Consider the following 26,937-nt stretch of genomic DNA (forward strand, 5'->3'; position numbering starts at 1 on the left):
ATGTCTGTTCCTGTTGTCTTTGTATTGTTGTATTCACTTGTAGAGAGCCATATGTGCAAAAATCTTCAGTTAAAAGAACTATATTTACTTTCAACCCCTGGCATGAGACCTGGACCTTAAGGAGACTTCCAGCTTACCTGGCAGCAGCTGTTTCAAGGCAAGAACCAATTGCCATAAGTTCCACTGGGCAAATGGGCAAGCTCCTTTTCTGACACTTGGGGCAGGTACCATATTGGGAAATGGTGTTCAGAAGAGCATTCCGGAGCACCCTGGTATCACTGTTCCAAAGGAAACAGCCCCACTCCTTGGCCTTTCCCCATAGAAAAGGTGCTCCAACCACTTGATCATCTAGGTCAGGGGTGTCCAAACCTGCCCCTCCAGATGTTTGTGGACTACAATTCCCATCAGCCCCTGCCAGCATCAGCTAGCAGTGTTTGTTTGGGCTGCAAAAGCTAAGGATTATTTATCGATATTTCATCATCAGTAAGCTGTGTGTCTCAGGGGTGCAAACAGGCTCCTATGCTGGCTCTTGGTTGATGTCTGCTCTGAACGTTGATGTAATTTGGCTCATTAATAATCACTGATCCCTTAAGTAGAAGGAAAAGATGAAGACAGGTGTAACCAACTAGAATACCCATTCATTTCACTGGGCACACCAAAAGACCCAGTTTAAACCAACTCACACGAGGACGACTATGTTAAACAGTAAAAGGTACATTTTATTAAACAAATCCATTTGCCTAAATAACCTAGTCATTAGAGTTTTCTTTAAAAAGTACTGTTAAAGCTACAAGTCTGCATTCAGTGTAAAAACTGGAGGAAAGATGACAATACCTTTGGGGAGGAATTGCTTTCGTAGGTTAAATCTGTTTTCAACCCCATAGTGCCATGTTCTGGACATTTATCAATCGTGTGCCCTTTCTCATTAAAGTGAAGTGATTCTACGAACCATTATAAAAATTCCTCCATATATACATAGTCATTTGAAAGATTCCTATAAACCCAAGATACGACAGCTCTGATAAATATGTTTCCGTTATCAATATATTACAACTGTTTTGGCTGTCAAAAACCTTATTTAAGAAAATTACAATCTCAAACGTTAGTGTTTTTAAATTAACCATAATCGATAAGAGATACACGGCCTATGTTAACCACAGAACAGCTATTATTGCAAAATATTGAAGACCTTTCAAGGGAAACTGTGCAATTCTAGCTTTAAGGCAGTCAATTTACAAAAAGGACAGACAGCTCAGGGAGCCCAAAGTAGTATGATTTATAAGGCATCATGGATGTGAGAAGTTCCCATTTGGCATTCAAGAATGGCAACTTACCTACACTGTTAGAAACTCATCTCATGCCAGAAGGTTAAGTTTTTGCTCTCAAGAAATTCAAATTAAAGCAAGCACAAGGGATATAACAGAGATAAATCAAAAGTCTTGCCCCTGCAGCATCAAGGGAGACAACAGGTTGTTGCACACCTTCCCCAAAGAAAACGTGGTCCAAGTCAATTGGACTTTTGTGGGCTATTTCTGGATTTAATTACATTTGGGCCACCCACTAATTTCTCACAGAAGTCGCTGGGTACGATTATATCTCCTTTGCACATGCAAAACCCAAAGGCATTCAACAGGCAACTCTCATATGGCTTTTATAAGACTGAGGTACTGTTGGGACACCCAGCAGCCTAATTCCAATGCACAAACTTCTTACATTCATCATTGGCTACAACAACCGTGTTTACAACAGCAGTAGTACGAAGTAACAAATTCAGTTTCATGCTCGGTATACCTCTTCAGCTGCCCCCAACAGGACAACTCAAGAGACTCAGTGCAAGCTACAAGGAACCTTGAAGGCATTCCTAAGGAAGAACCGAAGCGAGCAGCATGTGCCGTTTAGAATCAATCTTCTGGCATCTTCATGTTCTACCCTTTCCTGTGTCTGGAAGTGAGGGACCAGGAGTCACATACCAAAGGCAGGAGGATATTACATACGAAGGGAGTATAGACTTGTGATGGGCAAAAGAGACCTCCCATTCCTACTGTAAGGAATTTCAATTTAACTATGTTATATTTAAACTAATCAAGAAAAGTATTGGAGTTTCTAAAAGAAAACGTTCCAGCGCTAAAAATTTGCAGGGCAGCTTTAGCCTGAAGGGAAAGACCACCACTGGAAGTCAAATTTTGACAGCTCGTAGACTGAAAAGTGTCAGTACTCTTATTTGGGAGGGGTTAAAAAAACAACACACGCCTAGATTCATGTCAAGCATCATTTGTTTCAACAAAGTCATCGTCTCTGCTGGCCAAGTCTTCCTCACTTCCCAAATCCTTCCAAGTACTCGTAGGTAAGACTGGCTTGAAGGAATGTCTTTGAAGCAGAGCAAATGGAAATAAGGATGACAGGCGAGCAGGATTTCTCGTCAAGGGAGACTTTTCCATCTCCAAAGACACAACTTGATTGCGTTTCTCATCCACTTTCTTCTGCAAGCTCTGCACATCTTGAATTGTATCCAAGACTGTAGATGCAGTGGCAATGGTGCCGCCACCAGGGAGCTGAGCTTCTGGGATCCAGCGTAAATACCTCTGTGCCCACACTCTGATTGCTGGCCCTTCCAAGCGGGGCAGGAGGATCCCGTGGAAGTCAACAGGTTTATAGTGCCAGCTGTCGTAGAACTCCCTGGAGGTACTTTGAAGCTCATCTGACGAAGTAATCAGCCTGCTGATTCTTTTGCCCAGAATGTTTTTAATTAATTGATCAGTTTCTTCCTTAAAAAACCCTCTTTTTGGAGCTGGTTTGCTTTGTGTTAGTGGCAAAGAAAGTTGCCGTTGATGCTTTAAAAAAGAACAGAAAGAGGGGTATGGTTTAAGATGAGTTGAAATGCTTTTCACCCAATTCAGGAATACCTGTCTTGCCCATGAGAGGCCCAAACAGTGAAACGTACCACGAGACTTTACCAAGACATTAAATGACTAAGATGAAGTGGCTTACCCCATTCATTTTTAAAGTGGGAAGACTAGACCACACCCCCCTTGGGTGTGACAACTACTTGACTGTCTACCCTTCTGTAGCATAGTGTGTATATATCAATACTTCACTTTTCATCAGGACAGTTCGCAGAATGAATTCCTTAACCAACAACAGCAGCAAGTATCAAGAAGCCCAGATCTCTCCTTGCAACCAGATGACTTGAAACGGCAAGCAAGCTACTTTCCGGATCAGAGCTAGTAATTATTTTTGTAATCAACTAAAGCATAAAAATGCCAATGTAAAATGCATACTATTCATGAAATCCAACAGCCACCTGCTATGCTTCAAAGGGCAACCTTATCATGGCATAACACTGTTTTTAATATCACGTTCGGCCAGTTAATAACACAACCTACTAGATGGGCCAGTTTATATGGAAACTGTTTGCATAGATATGTATTCAAATGTATTTATAATGCTTGTTACATAAAACTGCTCCAAGAGATTAACTCAGGATTCCATTTCACAACTGGAAATCAATCATTTGACTAGCAAGTTAACTAGCCATATCTTAGAGCCCATCCAGACCCTGAATTCGCTGGTGGAAGCGGCAGGTGGCTATGCCGGCAGATCTGCCTTCCCGGGGACACTAATCCCAGTACACAGGTGGTTTTGCCGACGTGTGGCTGATACCGCCCCCCATTCCCCAACTCTGGGATGGGGCGCCAGCATCCCAGCAGTCTTTGCCAGAATAGAAGGGATGCGCTGAGGAACAGGTTCCCTCCCCTCCATTCATGGTATTACACCGGTGGCTAGGAATTCAGACATAGGCCGTTCTTTTGGGCAGAAAAAGTCTATTGAGTGCCATGGAGGCTTCTTGGCAGCCACTTTGAGCTTCCCCATGCTGCTGGGAAGCCTGTTTGGGAGAGGTGGCTAGGCGGGGCTGCGGCTGGGCATCCATCTCCTGGATGGGGATGTTTTGGTGGCAAGCCCTCAAATGGAATGCACTCAGTTTCACTGTGTTCTATCGTTTGGTTCTGTCCAATGCTTCTTTTAAGTAGCTTAAAAATAGTGTCTATGGCTTTTCCTCCTCTCTTCAACACTCCTGTTAAGAAGTATCAGCTATCAGTGTGTAACTGCTAGCCAAAAACACCTTGTAAGCTAGTGGAGATCCTAGAAACGTTTGGATGTATAATCTGCCTTTCTCAACCGTAAGGAGTTTCAAAGCAGTTTACAAACTCCTTCTCTTCCTCTCCCCACAACAGACACCTTGTGAGGTAGGTGGGGCTGAGAGAGTTCCAAAGAACTGTGATTAGCCCAAGGTCACCCAGCAGGCTTCATGCGGAAGAGCGGGGAAACAAGTCCAGTTCAGCAGATAAGAGTCTGCAGCTCATGGGGAGAAATGGGGAATCAAACTCCATTCTCTAGATCAGAGTCCACTGCTCTTAACCACTACAGCATTCTGCCTCAACATTACTTGCCTGACTGAGGCCTAAGAGGTATAAAATGGGCTCAGTTCTGCTATACCATGCTCCTGTTCAGGAATCACAGGAATATATCAGGCTGGATTTGTTTTTAAACGTACTTGCAGAAAGAATGTTAATCTTGTTTTTGATCTTGTCAGACTGAACACTTCAGCTGGACTCAAACCTGGACAATTAACTGGACAGTAGGATGAAACTTAGCTACTTCAACAGAGGTCTCAACGATCTTAATCTGGGAACAATAGCTTAAAGAGATGAACACCCTACCTTGAATTTTGTGATTTTCCTCTGCATTTTATCTGATTTTGATTTTTCTGCATAAAGAGGGTTATTCAGGAAAGCTAGTGCTTCAGGTTCAAATTGCACAGACCAGTACCAAACAGAAAGGAAACTAAGAGGACCGCTTTCTGCATCGCAGCTTCCACAGGTCTGTGAGGGAGAAACAGTTCCGAATTAGACATACCAGAAATCCAGAAAGTCATACTAGCTCTGTACAGTGACTATCCTTTGTATTCAAGAAGATTAAGGTTATCCAGAAAGCCCTTTAGAGCCAAATTTTTATCCTGTTCTTCCTCCAAGTACCTTAGGACATAGCCCTGTGAGGAAGATTAGGCTGGGGGAGAGAAATTGGCCAAGGTCTCCTTTACTACTGTACAGAAAATGGATGTTACAAATCAACCATTAAGCTAAAGGCAAAGGATATCATACCATTTTGATCCACAATCCAACAGGCTCTTCTGTATTCTTATTTTCCTCACTAGTAAGTTCCTGTTTCTGTGGGGGAGGGTTTCTTGTTCTGTACGTGTTTTGCTCACTCTAGTGATTGACCTGACATCACACGTTTATGTCCGGCATAAAAACCTGAAGTTTAAACCTGCAGGGAGAGATGCTGGACATAACCTGTGTGATATCAAACTCATCACTAGCGGCAGCAAAATGCATGTAGAATTGAATCCTCCACCCTAAGAATCAGGAACTTACAAGCAACGGAAATGAGAATGCAGAAGCAACCATGTTTCTTTGGAAGCTTACTAGATGGTAAAAATGCAGCGTAGCATTTACACAGGTTTTACTTCCAATATTCATATCACCTCTGAAACTTTAAGGACTTCTTAAAAAATGTGTTGCACCCCTCCCTGGAATCCGCCCTGGGTCAGAAAGGCAGGATACAAATGCTGTTAATACAGCAGCTAAAGTCACAATCATCACAAGTGCTAGTTTCCTAAGGGCAGAGCTAAAAAAGGGCCTTTGCATCCTAACAAGTAGTCCATGGTGTACAGGTACAGACTGAAGCAAGACCACTCAGATCTTTGTAAAAATGGCCAGTTGCTCTTTGGAGAAACACTAGCAGCCACTGCCTACTCCCTAGAAAACTTAGGAATTCTAAGCAAGAGAAGGCATTTCACTGCCAATTACAGAGAAATCTATACGCAATACACAATTCTGTGTACAGGATTTGACACTAACCTCCATTTTTTTAAAAACAAGATACTGAAGTGAACTCCTGTGTTTTTATGGCTTCAAGGACAGACACAGAAAATGCCTGATGAAGACTGCAGACTGGACAGGGACTCTGTCCTCCACCATTTCATCAATTCTGGCCATGAGAAGTGTGAAAGCGAGCAAACTTGAACCTTAACTTCTTGCGCATTTGTGTCAGAGTTAAGCTTTTTATTGGCACTTAGGCTGAACTGCCTTTAATTTTACGACCCATTCCGCAGCACCCAAGGAAACGTCTGCAACAGTCCACAGCCCCAAAACATTCCACCTTACCGCAGCAGTATCTTGTTGATGTTGACAATTGAAGAAGAAAGTGCTAAATATAGGTATGTACAAGCAATCCGACAAGACGGTTAAATAAGTCTCCGTGAACTCAAATGCTGGTGGATACTGCTGAACTAGCTGCCAGACGCAATCCAAGAAGAGCAAGAAAACTGGGGCCTAGAAGACAAAAGCCACATAAGCAACAGTGTTGACACCTAGAGGCATTTAATCTATTAGCTGGATTCATTGACATAGGGGACTGACTCACTTGAAACATTTTTTTTAAAATTGCATTTAATATGAAGGTTTCAATTTACTTTGCAACTTCAACATGAGTAAAGGGGTACCAGCTGCAGCCATGAATTAGTGTTCACTGGTCATTCGGAAATTGGTTAGAGCACGGGCATAATCAAATGCCTTTGGGATCAATGCTATGTTCCACGTTATCAATTCCAAACGGAATAGCAGTTCTGCTGCTGCATATTAAGGGTATTTGGCACTTCTCTCCAAGGGCAAGCACCACTGAACTTGACTCTGCGCAGAGACATACTGCACAGACATGGCATGATGAAGGATGAGGACAAGTCTTAACTCCTCCTGTTAGCTGCAATGCGGCTACTATTGTGCAGCCGGCAAAAGACCCTTCAAGGGCATCTTTCTGGGGCAAGGGCTCTTCAACCCCTCTAAAGTCCATGGCAGTTACCTGGTAAGAGCTGTCTCCCCTGCCATGCCTTGGTCTGTTAGCTATTTGTTGCTATTCATTAATAGAGAGAGCATTTTCTCCCTGTGATGACAATCTAGAACTCAAGCCAAAGCAAAACCTATTCCCAGTATGCAGTGGGACAATTTACAGCATTTTAAGAACTAGCATGTTTCTTTAAAAGTTATTACTTGGGCTTTCATAGCCAGAATCAAGTATCCATTGTGAGTTTGGAGAGAAACTTATAATACCATAATATGTCTCTGAAAATGCCAGCCGAAGATGCAGGCGAAAGTTTAGCAGCAAAAGCTACCAGACCACAGTCACAAAACCTTCAAAACTCACAACAGCCAGTTATTTCTTGGGGTTTGACAAACACAGTAACCCTCTGGTGTACCTTTTCTTCTGAAGCCCAGATAGTCAAGCACATTGTTTACATTACAACTGAACAGAAAATACAAGAATACATTTATGGCTCAACTTTGTACACCTTCCAGCACCAGTTACGGGAGTTCTGAAGACCCATGGCAAAAAATATCCCCCCCCCCCCCCCGAGGCCTTTTCTCCAAAGTTTTTAACAGAAAAATTGGAAGTTTGGGGGGTACTGAAAAAAAAATCCTATGAAGCATTTTCTCATTTTCAGTGAGTGAAATGCTTTTAAAGACAATGTGGGCATGCTGCAGACACACTTAAATCCAAGAGGCACTTCTGCATCTAGATCTTAATTAGGAGAGCATGAAGGCTTTCGCTGCTCCTCCACTGTTGCGTCCCCTCTGTTCCTTCTGACCCAACCTGCAGTTTACCTTTTCACCTGTCCCTAAATGCACTGCGGAACATCTACCCACAGATTGGGGCAAAAAGCAGCTTATTGCCTGACCTTGCAGGATGAAGAAAAAAGATCAGAGGGAAATGGGGCTGAAACTGCACCAACGCCTCAGAGGAAAACTGAATTCCAAAGAGAACTGACCTCTCTCTAATCCAGGGGTCCCCAGAACGGTGCCCATGGGTTCCACAGCACCAGAGGTGGTTTGCTGTTGCCTGCCTCGATGTCACAGTACTGGCACTCCTTGGCGGTCTCCCAACCAAATGCAAGCTCAGGCTGGCTCTGCTTAGCTTCTGATATCTGATGGGATCAGGCTACCCTGTCAGGGCTCTTTGTTGTTAAAGCAGTAAAATCAGTTTTGGTTAAGTATCCAATACTTATTGACCTATTCAATCTTCCCCCAAAACTCTCATTTTAACCATGACTTCAAAAATTTCTGGAAATTTCACACTTCTACCAATGACAAAGAGAGTCAGCCTGGCACAGAAGTTAAGGATATCAGACGAGGACCTGGGAAACCCAGGTTCAAATCTCCATTCATGCTGTGGAAGCTTTCTGGGCAACCTTGGGCCAATCACACACCTGGCTGGTAGCTGGATGAGAGGTTCCAAGGAATACCAGGGGTATGACTTGAAGGCAAAAAATGGCAAACCGCTTCGGAATGTCTCAGGGCTTCAAAACCCTACAGGATTGTCTTGTCCACTGTGATTTGACAGCAAAAAACAAAAAAAACAAAACAGAAATTCTATGGTTCAGTCCTACCTCTTCTTTTTCAGTCTGATGAAGATGGTTGCATCGATTCAAAAAAGGATGTCCTCCCATTATCCATTCTTTCTGAACGAGGCTCTGAAATCCCAGCTTTGTCCTGCAGAACGGATCCATCATAATTTGAACCAGGCTGGCGATCACGCAGCACATGTCTGAAGTGTTCTCCTCTGCGGAGGATTGAAGAACAAGCATCAAGTGTCGAATCTGAGCATTCCTCGGAGACATTAAGAAGCTTCGCGGACACTTAATGGGGAACGGCCATTATACAAAGTGATAAGTTTCAATGCACGTTAAGGTATCTCCTTCAAACACCAGCTATCTATTCATCTTGAAGCTGACGCAGAAACGAAGGACTGGCTATTCGATTAAATCATCTTCAAGACCACTGATCACCTACAACTATACATTTTGATTGCATGTCTTTTCAAAGAATGGACATTGATCAAAGGTTGGCTGATAAATTCAGTTAATTGTGTGTTCCTGCATGGCAAGGGGTTGGGCTTGATGGCCCTTGTGGCCTCTTCCAACTCTATGATTCTAACTTAAAAACAGCATTTTGGCTCAGTGCACAATGGTTGCTTTCGGATGGCCAATCAAATCCTCTGTAATGAGAATGTGCTGAAGCCCTTCATGGACACAGGCCTTGACTCCCACTGGATGCAGCACCGGAACTGCAAACCAGGAAGGCTTCAAACTGTCACTTACTGCTACAGCACCTGAACTGAGCCTCTGAAATTGCATTCCTCAGGAATGCTGATGAATTAGTAGTGGACCGAAGCACGGAATTCTAAATTGGGATACAACCAGTGAAGTTAGATTCAGGGGGGCTGCTGTGTAGGTCTGAAGCCTCAGAAAAAAGTCTGAGTGCTGTGGCACCTTTGAGACCAACAAAGTGTGCACGCACACTTCTTCAGATACACCAAATGGATTCCGGACAGGGGTATATCAAAATCCATTTGGTGTATGTGAAGAAGTGTGCGTGCACACAAAAGATTAATCAAGAATAAAACTTTGTTGGTCTTAAAGGTGCCACTGCACTCGAACTTTTTCCAACCATTGAAGCATTAGACTAGGCACAGACACACACACCCCGCCCCCCCAGGGCTAGTCGTCTGCTTGCCACCAAACATTCACTGGGTGAACATGTAGCAGCCACTGTCTCAGCAAAATGTACCTTGCTGAGTTGTTGCCACAGTAATAAGGACAAAAAAGAACCATGCAGGCATTTGTAACTCCTCGGACAAAGGGTGAGATAAAAAGTGCATACGAGGGCTCTTCGCTTTGCGATGTCAGCCCCATGAGCCAAGGGATGACGGAAGAGCGTACGTGAGTTTGTTCTTGTCACAGATTAGTAATGCCTAAGTATACTCAACAGGTTTACTGTGATTCACCATAAAATTAGGAAAGATTCTATAAATCATTCACCTGCAAATCAGTGTTAGTGTTCCTGTTGCTAAATAAGCCAAGCAAACACACCAGTATGGCATGCAGAGAGGTAATATTTCACAACGAGCAAGGAAGACACGAGGAGGTTGTATACCACACGAGCATCACCCACAAAGGGGACAACCTGGCACACTACAGTAATACAGTGCAAAAGGAAAGCAACTCCATACACAATAGGAATGCCACAGTTCACAATGAAACAAGCAAGGAGAACCATGGTGAATTCCTGGAGCAGCAATCACTAAAGGAAAAACTACTCTGAAACCTTACAAAACTAGCCCAAGTAGTCTATGTTGTGCCAGTGCCAACAAACGGCAAACTGCAGAGCAATTATATTTAAACCCCTTTAAACTTGCAAGCAGTACTCTACTCACAGGTGAAGGAGAGAGAAGTGTGGCAGCAGAAGACAGGGTTTTCACTGAAAAGGAAGAAGAGAAGGAAGACGCAGGTGTCTAGCTAAGGCAAGAGAACATGCTAAAGGAACCTCCAGTTGTGGCTGCACTTCAGAAGAGGCCATTTATTGCCTAGACAGAAGGTGGGAGCCATCCACAAGTCTGACCTGGGAAATGTCAGCATGTGCAGGGGTGTCAAACGTGTAGTCTAAGGCCGAATCCAGCCCCTTGAGAGGGTGTATTCGTCAGATCTGGAGCAGGGGGGAGGTTGCCTCAGCTGGTTCACAAGCCTGATAAGCTCTCTCAAGTCATTCTGATCTGAGCTGGTGAGCCTGCTTCAAGCTTGCTAGGTGAGGCAGCCCCCCCACCCAATAATGCAGCCCTCTCCAGTAGTGATCTGGGCTGGAAAGCCTGCTGGGGGGGAGGGGGGCTCACCAGCCAAGGAAGCCACCCCTTTCCTTGGGCCCAGCCTGACTTATGTCATATCTGACTCTTGTAACAGATTAGTCTGACACCCCTAGTGCAGTGGTTAACAGCGGCGGACAATAATGTGCAGAACTGGATTCGATTCCCTACTCCTCCATATGAAGCCTGCTAGGTGACCTTGGGCCAGACACAGTTCTCTCAGCCCCATGAGCCACCTCAAGGCAATAGCCACCTCTGAACGTCTCTTGCCTTGATAACCCGGGGCGGGGGGGCGGACCAAAACTTGAGGGCGCACAAACACACTCTACACATTATTTTTAAAGCCAATGTCTAGCAGTGCAACAGGAAGTTGCCATGAAGGGAGCTATTCCAATGCTTCATTTCATCTTGTTTACACATATTCCCTTTCCCCAAACTCAAGGGACAAGGCCTCCAAAAGGACAGATGAGAGAACCAAGCAGTAACACAGCTGCTCTCTCAAATCCCAACTTCCCCTTGAGTAAGGGGGAGCCCACAACAGTAGATAAAACTGTAAGCAGGGAACACTATGAAGAAGCGGCCGAAGCAGCAGTTCCCTTCTTATGTTCACTGTACAGAAAAATTCTCTAAATAAAGTGCTTCAGGACTGGGGCCTTTGTGGAAAGTGCAGAAGCTGATAAGGACGGCTGGCTCAAAGAGTCAAAGAACAACGGAAAGAAATTTAGTAACAAGGTAGACTGCTTTTAAAGCCAAGGGGAAGAAATAAACAATCCCATTGACGTACACGAGCTCTCTGGCACGGCTAGAATCTGCAAGAATGCTAGCTTATATGCCTCACTCTCATTATAAAGAACAGACCTCTAAAAGTTTAATGAAACAGCCCATTTGTCCCACTACATCGTAATATAGTTTTGCTGGATTATGATTCTTTTAATTTAAATAAAAGTTGTGGGCAAAGCAGAGAATTCTAGTACAAATGCAATGCTAGGCAAATCTCTTAATCACAACTGAGATTCCAAGAAGGCTGTGGGATCGTGTATTTCTTTCCCGACAGCACACTCCTCCCTCCCTCCTGCTTCAACAGCAGGAAAGGTATTTTTATTCACACCAACACTAACTGCAGTTAATGCTAACCAAGATTCCCAAAACCAGGGCTTACTGGTCCTGAGTACATTTTTTTTGTTCTATCAAGGTATCAAGTAAAGTTAGTTGCCTCCAGCTTTTTTAGGGCTTCCGCTGTTTGTTGCCAAAAAAACCCCAAAACACATTCAGTAGTGAAAATAAAATTTATGCCTGTGCCTCCGCAGAAATCAAATTTAAAAATGTAAATATCACTCTGTGCTTTATCTAATCTGGTGTTCCTTTCGATGTTTTGATTCTGTGTCCATTAATAATTCACTCAGCTGGTCACCTCCAGGCAAAGAAGGAATATTAAACGTGGGGTACTGTGTAGTTTCCGGGCTGTATGGCATTGTTCTAGAAGCATTCTCTCCTAACATTTCACCTGCATCTGTGGCTGGCATCTTCAGAGGATCTGATAGTAGGAAAGGAAAGCAAGTGGAGTACTATCAGAGCCTCTGAAGACGCCAGCCACAGATGCAGGCAAAACATCAGGAGAGAATGCTGCTAGAACACTGCCATACAGCCCAGAAACCACACAGCACCCCAGTGATTCCGGCTGTGAAAGCCTTTGACAATACAATATTAAATGTGTTTCGCCTTGCAAAACTTGCTCAAGTAGCTCATGCAGATCAGGGAATTGCTCTGGATTCTCCTCAAGAACCTAAATTCTGTCAGGAATGTCCAAACCTGGCAGCTCACTACTATGAGCATGGAAGAAATTAAGCATGTCTGTGCCTACTGAATAGCAGCTGCCATAGTGGGCAAATAAGACTATATAAGAAAATAAGCAAACAACCACATTCATTTCCAATCACCTGAGGAGATTATTTTTCACAAGACCTTTAACTTTAGGGCAAACGTATGTACAAATACACCACACCAATTTTACACAAATAAGGGAGTAATACGACCAAGGTTAAGAATATAAGTTTCACCAGTTTCAGTAAAGAAGTCTCAATTTTTAAAAAATTCAGTAGAATCTGTACTAAAAATGGGGTGGCACACGCATGCTTCGGCTGGGAGGCAGACTATATTTTAAATAAATCCAGACCTCAAGCATTAAAAAAAATAAAACACAGCTATAACTCCTTGAGTGATTTAACTCATCTTCTATGAATGAATCCTTTGGGACTGAGGCCACGTCTCAGATCATGTCAACCAAAAAAACAGTTTAAATGCACTGCAGAAATCTGCTTAAAGAAGAATTTCAGCTTAAAGAAGAATTCAAAATAACATGTAGTTAATGAACCTTTCAGCTCTGTTAAAAAATTGAAGTGAAAAGTATACAGAAAAACCAATCAAGGTGTACACGGTTCTTACCCACGAGGAGAACATTTGTATTCTGTGCTTCCAGCCAGTCTATAACCTCAATTGCTTTTCTCAGATACCGTCTATGAGAAAAAAAAGACCAACGTAAGTCACTGCAATTAAAATAATTATCATGCAAAGCCAAAGGAGCCAACGCCTACACGCAGATTAGGGCAACTCAGAGGGAACACACATTTAAGATGCAAACTGGCATTAAAATCTGCACCCATGAAACTCGCAATACTGTATCAGACTAGCTGGTTCATTAAGGTGGAAGCTTTGAGGAAAAAGTACTATCAACCAACCTTGTGATTTCTTGCCAATTTGTACTTTCCAGTAATGAAAACCATTTAACATCAGTATCCCAGAAATCGGAACTATTATCTGTTTAGAAAAAAGAAACTGTATTTTAATTGTCTGATTGATGGAGGCCACCTTGAGACAGAAGCCTCAACACAGAGTTATCACATCAAGAGGGAATGGTGCATTTCGAAACACAAACGACACCTGCAAAAACGCAAATGATACCCATGGCTCTGCTGCCCAAGTACACAGTGGAGCTGCAAGTGGTCAATAAATGATAACATGGGCTGCAAGTAAAGGAAAAACCAGAGGACCAAGAATGACATCGCAGCAGGTAATAGCAGGAATGTAGAAAAATACTAAGGATGTTTTCACATCCTAAGCTGTGGTTTGTGTAACAAACTGATTTGGGCACCAGACTCAAGTAAGAAATTTCTGTGGATCAGCCTGGCATTCCCAGGCCAATACCTGTTTCTGTCTGCATCCCAACATGGAGAACAACACGCTTCCATTACCACCTCCAGTTGCGTGGGGCGGGGCTACTGAAAACTGTAGCTTCGCTTGAATTCTGAAGTTACAATCAAGCCACAATTCATGACAACTATATGTATCTAATGTTCAAAGAGTCAGACCAGGAACCTGGGAAACCCAGGTGCAAATCCTGCCTTGGATCACGGAAACTTGCTGGGTGACCTTGGGCCAGTCACATGCTCTTAGCCTTGACCCTGGCTAGTATTTGGATGGATTATTGCCAAAGAATACCAGGGTCGTGACGCGGAGGCAGGCAATGGCAAACTACCTCCAGGCCTCTCTTGACAGCAAAAAGAAAATATATCCTAAAGTAAGACTGAACTGAGTGAAACAAAAGGGAGAAAAGCCAACTCAGTACTATTGGAAACCAAGCACAGCTTTCTAAAGATCAATGTTTCAGATATGGTTATCAATATAGCAAGATATTTTGGTAATACTGGATAACAGTGTGTGGAAATTGACCATCTTTAGTTTAATATTTATCACCCAGGACACAAATCTGTAGTCAGCAAACTGTTAAAACCCAGTCTCTTTAGACAAGCAAGGTCATACACTAGTAAGCTTAGATCAGAACTGCTATAGCTCCTTTTGGTAGTAGTGTTTGATGGACCAATACCTGATATCTTTGCTTTAAACAGGTTTGAGTCTTCTACCTGGTACTATTCACTTACCTACAAGAAATAGCTGTTTAAATCTAGTATATGCTGTTTGGATATCTTGTAGAGATGGAAGACTGCTTGGAAGGTCATCAATTTTCATGGCTTCATAAGGTGGCTTATGAACTGTCTTGTACATTCTGAACACACAATTAAGTATTGAAGGTTAGGGTTTCAACATTTTAATGGGAGGAAGCAACCTTACAATCCAAGTCTCTATAACATAAATACAACACATTCTGAACTGTTAACCGGTTAACTATGGCACCAATAATCTCAAGGATTTCCAAACCTTTTAAGTGAAGTGGATGCAGGTTACCAGCTACCTTAGGTTTTTTTTTTAGTAAAGAATCGTTTCACATGTGTTTGTAACACTAGTTCTCTTTGTTAACAGTTCTGGGAACATTCAAAGCATTCACTGCCTTTGATAATTTTTTAAACTGACTAGATGCTCTGCTACTATTTTAACTTGCATGCTTTTTTAAAGCAGCCTCTATAGCTAAGTTTAAGAATTTCCAATTAGTGGCTTACAAACCTGATTTGTTGACAAACTGATATACATCCCCACACCCCATTACAAATCCAAGACCAATTACACACCCAAAGTATAGCCTTGGGGGGCTAAACAATTGAGACTTCTATACTGCTTGAGGAAAAGCATCTCAGAAGAAGAAAAGTTTTGATTTATAACCCATTTTTCTCAACAGTAAGAAGTCTCAAATTGGCTTACAAACTGTAAGCAGTCTCAAATTGGCTTACAAACTCCTTTCACTTCCTCTCTCCACAGCAGGCACCATGTGACGTAGGTGGAGCTGAGAGAGTTCTGAAAGAACTGTGACTAGCCCAAGGTCACCCAGCAGGCTTCATGTGCAGGAGTGGAGAAACAAACCTGGTTTACCAAATAAGAGTCCACCGCTCTTTACCACTACACCACACTGGCTCTTACTAATGTACTTTACAGCATACAACTGCCCTATTACTCTATTACTTCAGAGAATAATCAGAACTGCAGAAAAAACAATTGCTGCTAACCTGCCTTCCATTGAGGACCTGTATACTGCACGGGTCAAAAAAAGGGCTGTGAAAATATTTACTGACCCCTCGCATCCTGGACATAAACTGTTTCAACTCTTACCCTCTAATCGTCGCTACAGAGCACTGCACACCAAGACAACTAGACATAAGAACAGTTTTTTCCCGAATGCCATCACTCTGTTAAACAAATAATTCCCTCGATAATGTTAAACTATTTATTATATACTTATTATATAATTACTGCACTACTTTTTTCATCATTCCTATTACCCATCTCCTCCCACTTATGACTGTATGACTATAGCCTGTGCTGACATTTTATTTTTCATTTTATTTTACATTTTATTTTATTTTATGATTTTACATTTTATGTTTTCATTACTACTGATTGTTTCCTGATTGCTTACTAGACCTATATGACAATCGTTAAGTGCTGTACCTTATGATTCTTGACAAATGTATTTTTCTTTTATGTACACTGAGAGCATATGCACCGGAGACAAATTCCTTGTGTGTCCAATCACACTTGGCCAATAAAGATTCTATTCTATTCTATTCTATTCTATTCTATTCTATGTACTTTACAGCATACAACTGCCCTATTACTCTTTAGTCCAATATACTATCAACCATGTGTGAGTATTAGCAATCATATCGTGCAAATAGTTTTTCAGTTGGCACATCTTCTGGAAGCACATGTATTTAAAGCATAGTTCCCAGCATCCAATTTAATCAGAACAGCACGCTGAAACAGAAATTAAGTCAAGTGTTCGCTTCAATGTACATACAGTACAAAGGAAGGACTACCCCAAATATTGAACAGAACAGCTATTACTGACCCTTCCAAGAAGATTTTCTGCATCTGTGAAGTGCTGTCATCTTGTTCTTTCGGGAAAGACGACATTTTGAGAAGAGAAGCACCATTATGGCAAGACCAGCACCAGATCTGCAACACACATTTATAGGCAATAAGCCAGGTAAGACCCTCATTTTATATACATTCAGAGCAAAGTGGTAGCTTTCCAAAGGAAAGCTTGGGACTGCTCCATGCAGAAAATCGTACATGTGCCCAGGGCACGCGATGTTACAACACACCCGCGAGTTTCCATTTTGTGTACATAATCACACTGTGTGACATCTAGAACATAAGCAGAATGTTCCATGTACAATTTTGTCTGCCATGTGCGTTTCTCTGTCATGTTCATAATACACACCCATTTGTTGCACTGCTCTAATTTGTCAGCTGCACCACAATAAGCCTTGCAGAGAAGGCTTATTAGAACTACTTTCCGTTCACTTTTGTTACAGATATACTCACGGGCACTCCTTTTCCTTGATACTGCAGAAGACTCTCTTCAGAGACAGCCATGGGAACAACAAAGTAGGGTGGTAACCTAAAAAAATAAATGTTAATAACCTTAAACCTGCACGGTCCTGAAAGTCACCATTGCTTCAGATTTAAAGGCTTCCCCCACTAGGATAGTTCTTCCATGTGATTGGAGTGGGTGGGTGGGATAGTTCTTCCATGTGATTGGAGTGGGTGGGTGGGGTGGCGGCAATAAAAGCAGCAATGGCTGTACTCCTATAGTAAGAATATGTAATGACTTTTCCCCCCTGGAACACAGAACTCATGGCAGTTTCAGAACTGTTAGAACTAATGACTGTCACAAGCCTTTATTGGCATAAAATAAACATACAAAATCAGCATACAAAATTTGCCCATTATTGCTCACAATTATAGACACTGGTACTAAAATACTAAATACTAAAATATATACATGGTCCTTCTGTAACTATAGGACATTCCTTCAGCTAAGTTAACTCACTTAAACGTCATCGGATACTGACAGAAGCTAGAAAAATTACTGCTGGCTATATGTGGTCATAATACATAGACATTGGTTGGTATTCATCTAGACTTACGTCTATTATTGTTAGCAGAAATTTTGCTACATTCTCACACACTGTGGGATCCATGTTGTTCAAAAGCATAGGTATCTTAAGAGCATCAGTTAGATTGTTATACAGAAATGGGATAAGTGCAGATTGTGACATTCTGATTTTTGCAAACCTTACACAATGAAAGAGGGTATGATCGAGTGTCTCCACCTGACCCATATTGCATGGACATAGCCTCCTCTGTTTATCAATTTGTTGATATCTGCCATAGAGCAGCATAGAAGGCATTAGATTGAATCTGGCCAGTGTTAAAGCTCTTCTTAATTTAGGGTTGGTGATCCACTGTAAATAACTGGCCATGTGTCCTTGTTCAATTGGAATAAGCAGGGTCAGGCGGGAACACGTTTTCCTGCGCGGCTGTTATCATATCGATACTCTTGTTCTAATAGCTTAGTTTTCTAGCAGCTATATGCTTATGATAGGGATAGAGGAACTAACGACTCGAATGAAACGCCAAGAGTGCTGCTTTTTCCCTCAACTAGTTTCCGCCACCTCGAATTTGCAAAGTCGGAAAGCATGAGGTGTAACAAACTGGAGTGATCCTGCAAATAGTGGATACGTAGCCAGTATCTGACAGTTCTCAGCCAGGCCATCGTGGCATATGATATTTGCCCGAGTTCTAAACATAGGGCTGCATATGAAGCACAATTTGGTAAGCCCATAATTTTGTGGGAGAAACGGGACTGGGCTGTGTTTATATTTTTGTTTATAGCTCCGATCCAAATAGGTGCTCCATAGAGGAGCTGAGAGCCGCATTTAGCATTGAACACCTTCAATGCGGATGAGTATATACTGGTGGCCCACAGTGAAAAAGGCTGAATTGCTAGGGCACTGTTGTTAGCTGCAGCGAGTGCTAATTTCCTATGTACTGCCCAATTAAGGTTGCTAGTAAAGAGTTATGCCCAAATATTTGAACTGATGGGTCTGTTATTGATGGTCCATGTATGACTAGGAGGTCTTCTAGCGAAGACCATTATTTTCAGTTTTCATAGTTAATTACCAGTTCGTTCCTCTTACAATATTCAGCACAGCAATTTAAGGAGCCGAGTGCAGACCAACTTTAGTGTGGGAAAAGAAGAACAGTGTCGTCAGCATGTACACTTGGCAGACACGCGTGTTTAGTGCTTAGTTTGGGAACATGCCCATTGGCCTTCTGGAGGTTGGCACTAGATCGCATAGAGACTGTGAACAAAGTGGGGGCCAATGTACAGCCTTGTTTGACCCCTCTGGTTGTGATGATATTTTCTGTGAGCGGTCCTTTTGTTGCGGCTCTTATTCTGCAGCTAGTGCAAGTGTGTAGCTGTTTTATAAGAAACAGTAGTCTGGGGTCCATGTGTAACGCCGTCAATTTTCTCCACAGTAGGGCTCTAGATATGGAGTCAAATGCCCCTTTTAACTAATGACTGTCAACACCTAAATAAATCAGGACACCCATTAGAAGAAGAAGAGAAGAGTTTGGATTTATATCCCCCCTTTCTCTCCTGCAGGAGACTCAAAGGGGCTTACAATCTCCTTGCCCTTCCCCCCTCACAACAAACACCCTGTGAGGTGGGTGGGGCTGAGAGAGCTCAGAAGAGCTGTGACTAGCCCAAGGTCACCCAGCTGGCATGTGTGGGAGTGTACAGGCTAATCTGAATTCCCCAGATAAGCCTCCACAGCTCAGGCGGCAGAGCTGGGAATCAAACCCGGTTCCTCTAGATTAGATACACGAGCTCTTAACCTCCTACGCCACTGCTGCTCCTTTTATTCATCCATTTAAAACTCAAACTGTGCCATGCCCACAGAGACACCCTCACTATTTTCCTTATTGAAACCTCAGTTGTACCCTTAGAATGTGTTTAGTTGCCTTTTGTACAGCATTCTGTGGAAACCTTAGTTATACCCTGTCCCTTTAAGAAGCCCTCTAGAGGCAAAGCACTCTAGCAGTCTTATAAGTTAGCAATTCCTGCTTTACAGTTTGTTTTTAGTTCAGGTGTCTGGTGAAGGTTGGAGACAGCAATATCTCAGACGTATAAGGTGTAAAAGATCCATAATGTTTCAAGTAAGCCAACAGAACTGCAAGGAAACAGAGCCCAATGGGAGAACTCAGAAGAAGCAGCAAACAGCGCAGACTTCCTTAGAAGCAGTTAAAAGTTGGCATCTGCAAATTCTTCAAACCATCTCCAAACGTTTCCAGCATCGCAAGTATTCTTTTATTAGATAGACTTCATGGGAGGAGTCAGAGCCCTAAATTTTCAATGTTATTAAACCGTTTTTGAACTGTTACTTATTTGTCTGTGGGTCTTACACTCCGTTCTGGCCACATGCAAGGCACCTGCTTTTTAGTTTGCTCGGGGAACAGAACAAACTGGCACCAAGCACTTCCTTGGCATCACTTGGCATTTACAAACCTGTCTCAACAATTACAGAAAAAATATCTACTGCTGCAACTGATCTTGGGGGAAAATACTATACCACCAATACTATCTGAGGCAAAATAAAAAATGCTGGCAATCCGCAGGGGAAGCCGGTAAGCAGCCTTTGCTGTGGGAAAGCCAGGGAAAAATCACTTCTCTCCTGGGTGAGGAGAGCAGACAAACAAATGAGATATACAAAACAGGAGGGCTCTGCTGCAGGGCTAAGGAGGAAGCTCTGCTTCTACTTCCTGTTTTAACAGTACTACATGCTTAAGAGTGCAGAAAGGAAGCATTTGGCTTCTACAAAAGACAGTGGAACAAGCATTTCAGGAGGGAGGATTTATCGCTTGTACATGCAGACTTGAGCATCCTTGTTTCTTCATTCCAACCCCAGCATGAAACACTACAGGTGTGCAGATGATAACCTTCATTGCTCTGCCAGCAACAACTACATTCAATCATTATCCGCCATGGTATTTCCAGATTCACATTGCAAATATACTGAGAATAGTGGTCAGTTAAATCCAGCTTCTCCCACAAACGGGGTGCACTGCCAGCAGGAAAAAGTAGTCGGGGTTCAGGAGGGTGAAAGGCTGAGTCAACCCTGAGCCAGCTACCTGAAATGGACTTTCGTCAGGATCCGAGCTCAAGTCATGAGCAGAGCTTCGACTGCAATACTGCAGCTTACTACTCTGTGCCATAGGGCTCCTAAAAACCTTTACTATACCAATACATTTAAGAGTCTAGATAATCACTGCTGTCTTTGCAAAAGGCTATTTTCTGCGCATATACACTGCTATATTAAATTTCTTTTTCAACACTGTTTCTCATAGCAGCTCAGAATAAGAAATGTAAAAATAATCCACTAAGCCTGTGCACCAAAAGAGCATACAGCATACACCATAGCTATGCGATTTCCGAAATCTTCAATTTCAAATTTCTCAATCAGGCATACAGGAGCGCACCAATTAATCTTTCAAGCCCCACCATGCCAATAAGCACATTTTCCATAATACCTGATGCAGGCTGTTCTGCGTTTCTCGGGCTGTGTGGCCATGGTCTGGTAGTTTTTGCTCCAATTGCTTCACCTAAATCTATGGCTGGAATCTTCAGGGGCATGTCACGGTACAATGGGTTTCTCACACAGCCTAGAAAGCCCACAACATCCAGCTGATTCTAGCCATTAAAGCCTTTCACAATACATTACCAGATAATAGCATTCCAGTAGCATGACATTTTAAAAAAAAGTAAAGTTAGTTTGAAAGTGGAATAGTTATAGGAAAGCTCTGGTTGAAAAAATCAATTTTGAAACCTGTGTAATCTATTTTGTTCTTAAACCACAGCCAGTTGTATGTATGAAATGATTTGAACGATCTCTCCCAGCTTGTCTGTATTAAAGAACATTTGAAATGCTTCCTTACTTTTTAGAGACTTTGTAGTCTTGGTTGGCACTCACTGCTTTGAATTTCAGGTTTCCTTTGGTGCGTTCCAACTCTTGACGCCAGTCTGTAACAGTGTCAAACATCACTGTTTGGTTTTTTAATTCTGTTAAAAAGATACAAACAAGTTACAGCTGAAATCTGATGCTTGAAGGGAGCAGTATTACCAATTTGATTGTGAGATAAGGAGATGTATTTGAAGTGAAGTCTTTCTAATCTACCAGAGTTGCAGGTGTGAATTTTGTGATTAAAAGGCTACCATTAGTATTCCACTGGGATGTTTACACATCAAAGCTGCTACTTCAAGCTATAGCCAAATTTCAAAAGGAGGCACACCTACCTAATGTTTGAAGCAGAATATAAAGGGAAAACACGGCTCCGATATGCACAGTATTTTTTTCTGGGCTCTTTGAAATATTTTTGTACCAAAGCCTCAACCAGCTTTTCACCTCAAGGCACTTTGAGGAGTACTGTGGAGGTAGGTTCTTAAAGAACTGAACACCACTATACAACTTAACAATACCAAACACACATTTATCCAGGGATCAGAGGCCTTTGCTAGTGCTCCCCGCTACACTATCAGTTAATAGTTTTGCCCTTAAAATCCCTAAGCAGCCCAAAAGAGTACTTTCTCTCATATAAACCTGCCCTGCAGTCCAGAGAATCAAGAAAAGTCCTTTTGTAGTTACTCCCTGCCTTCGGAAGTTGGGCAAACCGCAAAGTCACTTCTGTGACCACACCAGACTTAAGGACCAAAGGAATTCAAGTGTATCAAAGGTTCTCAGGTTACAGTAGTTATGCTAATTGGGGTGTGAACCACAAACAAAAAATAATGGTATTTTTTGGAACTTGGTAGCAGGGAGACAAAAAATATCAACATTCCAGGTCTTTTTTTTGGGGGGGGGGGGCGGAGTGGTAGAGGGGGGATTCTGATATTACTCAACTCTGCTATTCACTGTGGGAAATCTTTCCAGGAGGGCTGGCAGGGCTGTTTTTGAAGCAAATTGGCACCAAAATAGCACCAGATGATAGTAGCCACCCACTAAATAACCCTCACGTTTCAAGTGATTGGACCTCTTGGATCTTTATGGGGGGCCCATGAATAAGGTGTCTCCAGACACCAACTACTGTTTCCTATGAGAGGGATACCATATTTTCTGCAGGAAAAAGAATAGTAAAAGACTCAAGAGCAAGCAAAACAAACACTGGCCAAAAGCCTCCCAATAACACCCAAACCAACAAGCCCAAAAGACCCAAAACAGACCCAAGGAAACACAGCAGAACCTTGGGCAATGTAGTATAACACAACTAATGTCAAAGTAGACAGTCCAAGCCAAACCAATTTTTAAAAAGGAGACGAACTAAAACAAAGGATAGTATTGCCAACTGGGAATATTATAGGAGCCCGTTGGATAATTCAGGAGCCAAGACTGCCAACTGACTTGCAAGGGCTCCACCGAAATGCATTACAGCGCACAGAAGTTGCAATGAAAATTAGTGGATTAAGTCAATACACATCTATCATCATAAATCCCTGAGAGTAGCATGCATACCGTGGGCCCTTTCAGGTAACCAGAGCCAACCTAACACCTCAATTTGGCAGGATATGGCCTCCAAGTTACAGGGTAGCCCGGTCACCTGTATGGAATCAGTAATTTGTTTCAGTCTACGTGTAACAAACCAATTCAGACGTAAGTCTAATGGATCAATAGGAATTACTCTATGAAGAAACAGATTATGAAGTGTGGAGATTGTCACGTGGCACAGGCTTACCTGTATCTTTTGGTGCAGCTGCCACGTAAGAGAACAGAAACAAGCGTTTAAATAGCTTCGGCGTCTGTGTCTGATGAACTATGCCACTGACAATCTAAGGAAAGATTGACAAGACACATCCCATAAATTAAAAAAGTGAGCAGCAGGAGTTGAAGTCCTATTTGGTGACAGAGCTGGCAATTTCTTGCAGTAACATTAAGTCAATGTTTAGCTGTTTTAAAGGACGATTCTCCTCTAAACCATCACACTGCAATAATGCTCTTCATATTTATCTGTAATTTTCACACATATCAGGAGAGATAGCAGTAGCCAGTGATATTGCATATGTTCCTATTAAAGCGTTTCAGTAGCTTCTTGCTCACAAAAGCTTACACTGTAAGTCACCTGATAGTTTGTGGTGCTGTAAGACTTGTCTGGGCTGCAGCAGACAAACTAACGTTCCCAAACATTTCTGTGCAGTTACCATTATTTATTTATTTATTTATTGTATTTGTATGCCGCCCTCCCCAAAGTGGATTAAGTCAATACACATCTATCCAACTGCACTCCATGCTGTCTAGATCTAAAGTGATTCCAGGGATCCTAGCCTTCCATCTTCGTTTCTATTTGTGCGAAGCCACGGCTTAAGCAGGGGTGGCCAACCTAAGGCGCTCCAGATGTTCATGGACTACAATTCCCATCACCCCCTGCCAGAATGGCCAATTGGCCATGCTAGTGGGACTGATGGGAATTGTAGTCCATGAACATCTGGAGCACCATAGGTTGGCTACTCCTGGCTTAGTGGTTGGCAGCATGCTCCCCACTGCTTGGCCACCCGTAGAAATTCTCTCATCTGCTCTTCAGTTTGTGGTTAACCACAGCTTGCCGATTTAGTTGGCTGAATCATGCTAACTATGATGACTGTAAGCCACAAGTGATTAACAGCCTGTAAGAGCCTTCAGCATATTCTCCATGACTAAGGGGCATGTCTAATACAGCAGCAAAGAAGACCCACAAGAAGAAGAAGAGTTGGATTTATATCCCCCCTTTCTCTCCTGTAGGAGACTCAAAGGGGCTTACAAACTCCTTTCCCTTCCCCCCTCACAACAAACATCCTGGGAGGTAGGTGTGGCTCAGAGAGCTCCGTAGAGCTGTGACTAGCCCAAGGTTACCCAGCTAGTGTGTTGGAGTGAACAGGTTAATCTGAATTCCCCAGATTAGTGGCAGAGCGGGGAATCAAACCTGGTTCCTCCAGATTAGAGTACACCTGCTCTTAACCACTATGCCACTGCCACTATGCCAAGAGTACACCTGTTCTTAACCACTATGCCAAGAGCTACAGTCATCTTTGTTTGATTCTGCATCTCTAAATAATGCACAATTCCACTTCCAATGGCTTCGGTGGGTTCCACCACCATTTCAGAATGCTTTTCAGTTCCAATTCCTCTTCATTCATTCTATCAAACACACTCATAGATCAGCAAAAAGTAAAAAAACAGCAGCAGCAATAATGTTAACAGTTAACAATTTCCGCATCCTGCCAGCAATGTAACAAAACTTCAACAATGCACATGAAAGGGTGGAATCCTGATCTCTGAGAAAGTCACTAGGGTGACTAGAATAATTAGAATACACAAAAGGTCTAGTCAGCAGGGGCAAGATTAAGCAATTTCTAACAGCATGAATCAAGTCCCTTGCTGCTTTTACTCTTTTAGTGGTAAGTGGTTGCTTGACTGTCCTCTCACCAGAACTGTCTCCAAATTAAGAGAAACAGAAACATACAGCAGGGGAGATGGAAGCAATCAGGACTCAGTCCACTGATGGGGCCGCCGGTGTTAATATGCTGTCAACTCAGAGGATGGCAGAGGAGAACAGGGAGAGCTGGATAATTTTATCATGACACCCAACAGGACAACAAATGCTGGGTGTAACCTTGGACATCAGTCTCTTGCAGAAGGCTGCCAGTGCAGACAACAGGTCGCTAATTTTACACAAACCCCTTTTAACAGGATGAAGTGGTTCCAGCAGAGCTGTTCTGGGAGGTCAGTAGTGACTGTGGCATCAGTGCTGACTAATCTAATCAAGAAACCTACTGTGAAATATCTCTCTGTTTAGCAACTGATTTTAAAGGAATAAACTTCCTCACTGGTAAGTTACTCAATGTGAAAACAGAATAATTAGATACAGAACACCTAGTTATAAAGAAATCTTAATACAGCACCCTTAGTTACATTTCTCCTTCCAAAGGAACCGGCTCTAAAGTAGCCTTGCACTAACTCGCAGGCAGAAACAGGGATTGACATACTGGGGGGAGGGGATTTATGCACCTGCTGTGATGAGGGTGGGGCAGGTCTTTGCCAGGAGATTATAGCAGGTGGGGAAGGCAGGATGGTAAAATGGCTAGGTAGGAGATCTATTCTCAGTTAAAAATGCCATTCTCTCTTGGCTCCACCTTTCGAGATTACTTTCAATTTGCTGCACCCCTCCCCATTTAGTTAATTCTTTCTTGCAAGCACCCCGTTTACTACTGAGAAACATGAACCTGAGGACCACACACCCCTTTTGGAACGCATAGTTCCACAGTGGATTTCTTCGATTACCAGGAAGTTAGTAATTAGTAATTTCAATTCAGACATCAGGTCATAGTCACTCCCATTTTTTTTAATTAAGGGGAACAATTAACAAGGTTATAGTTACCCTTTTCACTTCTTCCTCCTTTGTGTACCTCAAGCAGAAGTGAAACACTCTCAGGTCTTTGCAGTAGATTATTATTTTCTCCGGGTATCTTCTCAGCTGGTTGAATAAAGGTTTTCTTCTGTCATCATAAACTAAAAGAAAACGCACACTGCTTCACTGCCCAAATAGGATATACTTAAGGTATAAGCATTGAGCATTGTTCACATTCTCTAGCATGGGTATGACACATGAGCAAAGGATAAAGTCTTTTTTGGATGGTTCTATTCAGGATTTTTCTGAATCAGTCGCCAAGTTTTTGTTCGATATAATTGTTACTTCCGCAAAGGGAAAATTTGTATATTAAATGATGGTTATTTTGAGCTGTATCAAGGTTATTTTTTTGTTGTAAACTGTTTTACTGTGTAATGCCAATAAAGGCTATGTATATGTATGTAACTAAAAGAAATTTTTTTATTTTTTTAAACATCTCTTCAAGTAACAAAGTATCACGGACACTTCTCCAGCCAACCACTTAAACTGTATTGCCATGTTTGGGCCCCAATCATTCGAATGTGTTTTGTTACACTCCTATAACTCTAACTGAAGCTGGAAAAGTCTTTGTGATAAAACAGAAGTACTGAACCAAATTTGCCAGGCAGGACCTGATCCGAAAATTCTTCAGAAATACTCCAAGTCTGTATTTTGTGACAAGAGAGAAGTTCCGAACGGTCACTTCTGTGGGAAGTGGAAACATTATTTGTCTGCATTGCAGACTTGTGACCTTTATCACCCTTCTCCAAGAGTAATCTTCTTCATCATCACTCTAAAATCCTTGTACATAATCCTTGTACATCACTCTAAAATCCTTGTACATAATCTCAATTATGATGTATACAATCCTTTCATTTATTTAACATTTATACATCCCACCTTTCTATCGTCATACTCAAGGTGGCTTACAAAGTGAGTTAAAATACAATAATACAATAACAAAACTAAGATAAATAAAAT

At 42.3% G+C, this 26,937-nt stretch overlaps 1 protein-coding gene across 1 annotated transcript in view; it reads right to left on the reverse strand.

The window, feature by feature from the left end:
- Window positions 1-698: 698 nt before the first annotated feature.
- Window positions 699-26,937, reverse strand: part of MTMR12 (myotubularin related protein 12) — a 40,749-nt gene continuing 14,510 nt past the window's right edge. The window contains exons 5-16 of the mRNA XM_048504121.1: window positions 25,948-26,078; window positions 23,272-23,365; window positions 21,481-21,604; window positions 17,023-17,098; window positions 16,544-16,650; window positions 14,685-14,809; window positions 13,485-13,563; window positions 13,192-13,262; window positions 8,501-8,673; window positions 6,225-6,392; window positions 4,719-4,880; window positions 699-2,831 (exon numbers count right to left, since the gene is read on the reverse strand). Of these exons, the coding sequence (XP_048360078.1) occupies window positions 2,262-2,831; window positions 4,719-4,880; window positions 6,225-6,392; window positions 8,501-8,673; window positions 13,192-13,262; window positions 13,485-13,563; window positions 14,685-14,809; window positions 16,544-16,650; window positions 17,023-17,098; window positions 21,481-21,604; window positions 23,272-23,365; window positions 25,948-26,078 (1,880 nt within the window). The 3' untranslated portion in view covers window positions 699-2,261. The remainder of the gene's footprint in view (window positions 2,832-4,718; window positions 4,881-6,224; window positions 6,393-8,500; window positions 8,674-13,191; window positions 13,263-13,484; window positions 13,564-14,684; window positions 14,810-16,543; window positions 16,651-17,022; window positions 17,099-21,480; window positions 21,605-23,271; window positions 23,366-25,947; window positions 26,079-26,937) is intronic.

This window comes from Sphaerodactylus townsendi, linkage group LG07, assembly GCF_021028975.2.
Source record: "Sphaerodactylus townsendi isolate TG3544 linkage group LG07, MPM_Stown_v2.3, whole genome shotgun sequence".
Classification (NCBI taxonomy): Eukaryota; Metazoa; Chordata; class Lepidosauria; order Squamata; family Sphaerodactylidae; genus Sphaerodactylus; species Sphaerodactylus townsendi.